Source organism: Eschscholzia californica, unplaced genomic scaffold (assembly GCF_041429995.1).
Source record: "Eschscholzia californica isolate CP2 unplaced genomic scaffold, dmEscCali1.0.p SCAF_4, whole genome shotgun sequence".
NCBI lineage: Eukaryota > Viridiplantae > Streptophyta > Magnoliopsida > Ranunculales > Papaveraceae > Eschscholzia > Eschscholzia californica.
Window position 1 is genome coordinate 51,152,791 of NW_028238461.1, and position 4,570 is coordinate 51,157,360.

At 36.5% G+C, this 4,570-nt stretch overlaps 1 protein-coding gene across 1 annotated transcript; it reads left to right on the top strand.

Moving 5' to 3' along the window:
• Nucleotides 1-226: 226 nt before the first annotated feature.
• LOC147545811 (proteasome subunit alpha type-3) lies at nt 227-4,273 on the top strand. Its single transcript, XM_086632836.1, has 10 exons — nt 227-549; nt 655-694; nt 795-878; nt 1,299-1,372; nt 2,132-2,218; nt 2,335-2,419; nt 2,544-2,590; nt 3,041-3,106; nt 3,183-3,273; nt 3,947-4,273. Exons 1-10 carry the CDS (start codon nt 446-448, stop codon nt 4,016-4,018), a joined length of 750 nt encoding a protein of 249 aa, XP_086488962.1. The 5' UTR covers nt 227-445; the 3' UTR covers nt 4,019-4,273.
• The last annotated feature ends 297 nt before the right edge of the window (nt 4,274-4,570 follow it).

A 4,570-nucleotide genomic window follows, 5' to 3' on the forward strand; every position in this document is an offset into this window, starting at 1 on the left:
CTATTTTTTTTTTTTTTGTTGAACACCAAATTGCGATTGGTTTATCGACTTTTTCTGCCAAGCCCTACCAAACATTGTTCGGTCTGGTCCGGTCCAAATATCATTCAACTCGGTTCGCTCAAGTTATGTCTAGTCTATTTGGCCGACTTTTGCTCACCCCAGTAAACCTCCGCATTGTATTACGAAGACTCTCGTCATATAGATTAGCCCTTAATTAGAGACGAGTAGACGACCACTCAGAACACGAGCTGGTTGTCTAGACCAAACTATCCGGGTTATTTCCTTCGCTATAAGGCTAAAACTACTAGTAACGACCCGTAACCCGAATCGACTTTACTGTATCAGAGACTCTCAGAGCGGGGTTTCTTGAGATCAAAGAAACTTTTTTCTGGTCTTTCTCTACAAAACAGAAGACGAAGAAGAGAACTAAAGAGAAGAGAGAAAGATGAGCAGCATTGGAACAGGTTACGACTTATCAGTCACAACTTTCTCACCGGACGGTCGTGTCTTTCAGATCGAGTACGCCGCCAAAGCCGTCGATAACAGCGGGTTAGGTTTCATCTCTCTCTCACCTCGACAATTTCTTCTCCTTCTTCTTTGATTCATAAGTTCGTTAGATTATAATTTTAGCTCATGATCTTATAATTTCAACAGAACTGTTATTGGGATCAAATGCAAGGATGGGATTGTTTTGGTATTGGACTGTTATCTCAGAATATTTGGTTTTTGTTCTTTTAGGGTTTTCGGGGGGTTTTTTTTTTTCTGGTGGTTGATTTGGTTGTGGGTTGTTTTAGGGTGTTGAGAAGTTGATACAATCAAAGATGATGTTACCTGGTTCTAATCGGAGAATTCATTCCGTCCATCGTCACTCTGGCATGGTACTATCTCAACCCCCTCTCTAGTTGGATTTCAGCTATCACTTAAGTAAATTAAGCTGTATATTTGTTCCCCATCTCTACTTGGATTTCAGCTATCACTTGAGTAAATTAAGCTGTATATTTGTTGTATTAAACGATTGATTAGTCAATTAACATCAATTTACTGCTTAAATCACTGCCCCGTCAATGTAGTCATTGTCTTTAGTAAGAATGTAAGACAGATTTTACATAGTTTAAGTTCACTGAATTTGACATAATTCACTAGAAACTAGAAAATAAGCCAATTTTGAGTGGTTCCACGGCAAGTTCGGTCATTGCTGAGAAATTCAGATCGGGTTATCTCATTTTTGTTTGCTACACAATGTACTATATTTTTTCAGTTAAAATTAGTCCAAGTTAATCTGACATTGTTGATTACAGGCTGTGGCTGGATTAGCTGCTGATGGGAGGCAAATTGTCGCACGGACAAAATCCGAAGCCATTAATTATGAGAAGTTTGTATTCTGAACCATGCTATTTATTTCTCATCTTCAACATTAATATTAATTTTAAACTTTGTAAGGTAAATGGTAGACTCAAACGGAGCACCATATAACTTGTCTAGGGGAAAAAGGACTGTGGGTGAGTGGGTCCATTACTTTTGTCCTAGGTAGCTCTAGAGATTCTACTAGTTCCGTAAAAAGAAAATGAAAAACATCAAGGTGAACCGTGAACTTCTGATGCATTAGATGTTATCTAGAGAATATACATGAGAAAGATAATGCACTATGCAAAGCTATCTGGAAGCTCAATAGTTTCGTTTTTATTTTGGTAGTTGCTGGAAGGATCTTTTGGCTTGTTGTGGGTACTACTTTTCCATTTTTTTCTTGTATCTATATCAACATCTTCGTGTCAGACTGTCCCCTTCAAAAAATTGAAACGTCAACAGGTGCCCTCTCACAAGCAGTTTCTTACCACTCATATTGTGATCAGACTGACAATGCTAAAACAACCGTGGTAGCCCATAAAGAGCTATTAGATTTTGCTCTACCTCATGATATTTTGAAATAGCATTTTTATTTAATTGATCATCCATATAAAAGCAAAAAAGGAAACAATGCATTCTTTTGTGTATCAAATATTTGGAGATTCGGAAGATTAGGTAGTGGAAGTAGTCCTGCAACTTGAAATAGACTCACTCCGTAGCCTTTACAAAATTCTGCATTCATATTACGGTGGTGTTATCTACATTTCTGATGATCTTTGTTGTGCAGGACATATGGAGAACCTATACCTGTAAAGGAGCTTGCTGAACGTGTTGCTAGTTACGTGCATCTATGCACGCTCTATTGGTGGCTCAGGTCTGTGGCTGTATAATCAAACATTAGTACCACTTAGCTCATGCATTTGTAATTTTGTACTATGTACTCCTTATTTTAATTTTTATCACAATAACGAGATCTAAATTTTATTGCAGACCTTTTGGATGTGGAGTAATTCTTGGAGGTTATGATAGAGATGGACCACAATTGTACATGGTAGAACCTTCTGGCATTTCCTATGTGAGTAAAGCTGTCAAAACCAAGACTAAACTAGTATTTGTTCTGCTTTCATCGTCTTCCTACGTATCAGACTAACTCGTACTTCGTTAACTGTTCTAATATCCACTCTTTTTATTTGCTTTAGAGGTATTATGGTGCTGCAATTGGAAAGGGGAGACAGGCTGCTAAGACGTAAGTAGTACAATTTTTTTGAAGGTTATGAGTTAAAAATTCGTAGAGCCTTTTACTTATGCCATCGGTATATGTTCTCATATAAGAACAAATTTCTACTTGAATAGTTGAATGGTTAAGCTGTGGAGATCTTTTGATCTTTTCTCGTAATAATTTACAATTACTTTTCGAGATAGGATGTCTAAGAGGTGTATAGTTTTGAGAATGAAAGACCTAGTGAAGCTATTACTGTTTGAGATTCCTGGTACAAGGTAACAACACCGGTTTTGCTTTGCCCGCCACGTACCTTGGTAGTCATTGGTTAAATGCTTTACCGTCATGTCATTTGTTTTTAATTCCTCCTTTGAAATTTGAATTAGATAACCTATGTGAACCTCCCAATTCTTCGTTTTCCAGAGTAGAAATATTACGTACCCCCAATTTCTGAGATGTTTGATGGATTTTGGACAGGGAGATCGAAAAGTTGAAGCTTTCTGAAATGACCTGTAGGCAAGGGGTTATTGAAGTTGCTAAGATGTGAGTATTTGCCTGTCTGTACTTCTTTGCTGCTGTCATCCCTCCCTTTGACATCCTTGTTTCTTCTATTATCTAGCATTTATGGAGTACATGATGAGGCAAAGGACAAGGCTTTTGAATTGGAAATGAGTTGGGTATGTGACGAGTCAAACCGACAGCATCAGAAGGTATTGTTTTGTCCTACTATCCTTGCTACAGTCCGAGTGAATGCACCTTTCAATGTGGAATGCTGATAGTTTCTATACATCATTCTGACATAGCTATTTTAAACCTTTTTTTTTCTAGGAACATAGCTATTTTAAACTTGAGCTAGTACATTGGCTTGTTAATTATTACTTTGATTAAGGATTACTAGGTAATCATAAAAACGTAGAAATCTATCTATGGCAAGAAACATATTAATTAGATTTGCAACTGGTTTAATGTGTCGGTTTCCTAATTTTCTGAGTACACTTGTCAGCAGAAGCTTCCTATAGGCGATATAGAGCCAAGGGGTAGAAAACCATTATTTGTCTCCAAACCCATGTTTAGAGATGGATGAGGTTGATAGCGACTTCTACCACGAAACATTATCAGCGAATTCTCCAAATAAATCCATGTATGAGATTGACATAGCAATTTATTCAAAAAAAAAAAAAATTGACATAGCAATAGAACGAGAAACCCATCAGATGTTAATCTGCTTGAAACTACCAGTTCACTTCAAAAAGTTTATATTCCATAGCTGCTTCTAATGCCACAAAAATGAATGCATTTTACTTTTGGTTCAATCTACGTCTTTTATTTTATCTAAGAATTTTGTTATGTATATTTATGTGATGTCTTCCACTTCCATTTCAGGTTCCAGATGAGCTGCTAGAAGAAGCTAAAACTGCGGCAAAACTGGCTTTGGAAGAAATGGACGCTGACTGAATCTGATAAAATAGGAGAACCTTGTTTTCTTATAATTTATTTCTCGAAATCTTTTTATTTGGGGTGGATAATTCAGTCTAGTATCAAAATGTGATGGAGTCCTCCCTCGTCGATTCAGTAATGTCATTTTATCTTAAATGGCAGAGACTTAAGCAAATGTGTAACTCTGAGACCCTTTCTTCTTAAATGCAGTGAGAATTTTCATAACAATGTTATGTTCCATATTTTGTCAATGAATGCTTCCCTGCTTATTTATGATCTTGAGTTATTATCTTATACTAGCCATATTTTAGACTTTTAGGGTTTCTTCTATGGAGATCTCTCTAATTGTCAACAAGTTTAATGTTGTCTTAGGGACTCAATGTTTTGAAATGTGTAGGTACATATTGTCAATGGATGTCCATTTCAAGACATTGTTGTTTGGTTTAAATGTTGCCTACAAGCTACCACTCTCTCTCTCCTTTTTTTTTTTTTGAAAGTGACTAGGAAAGTCATTACAATGACATTTGATACTTCAAAGATGTGATAAGCACGATAACTGTTGAATTAAAC

Coding starts and splice junctions, on each gene's coding strand:
- LOC147545811 (XM_086632836.1), top strand. CDS start 446: ATGAGCAGCATTGGAACAGGTTACGACTTATCAGTCACAACTTTCTCA. Junction 2,591..3,040: donor GGGAGACAGGCTGCTAAGAC/GTAAGTAGTACA, acceptor GATTTTGGACAG/GGAGATCGAAAAGTTGAAGC. Junction 3,107..3,182: donor GTTATTGAAGTTGCTAAGAT/GTGAGTATTTGC, acceptor TCTATTATCTAG/CATTTATGGAGTACATGATG.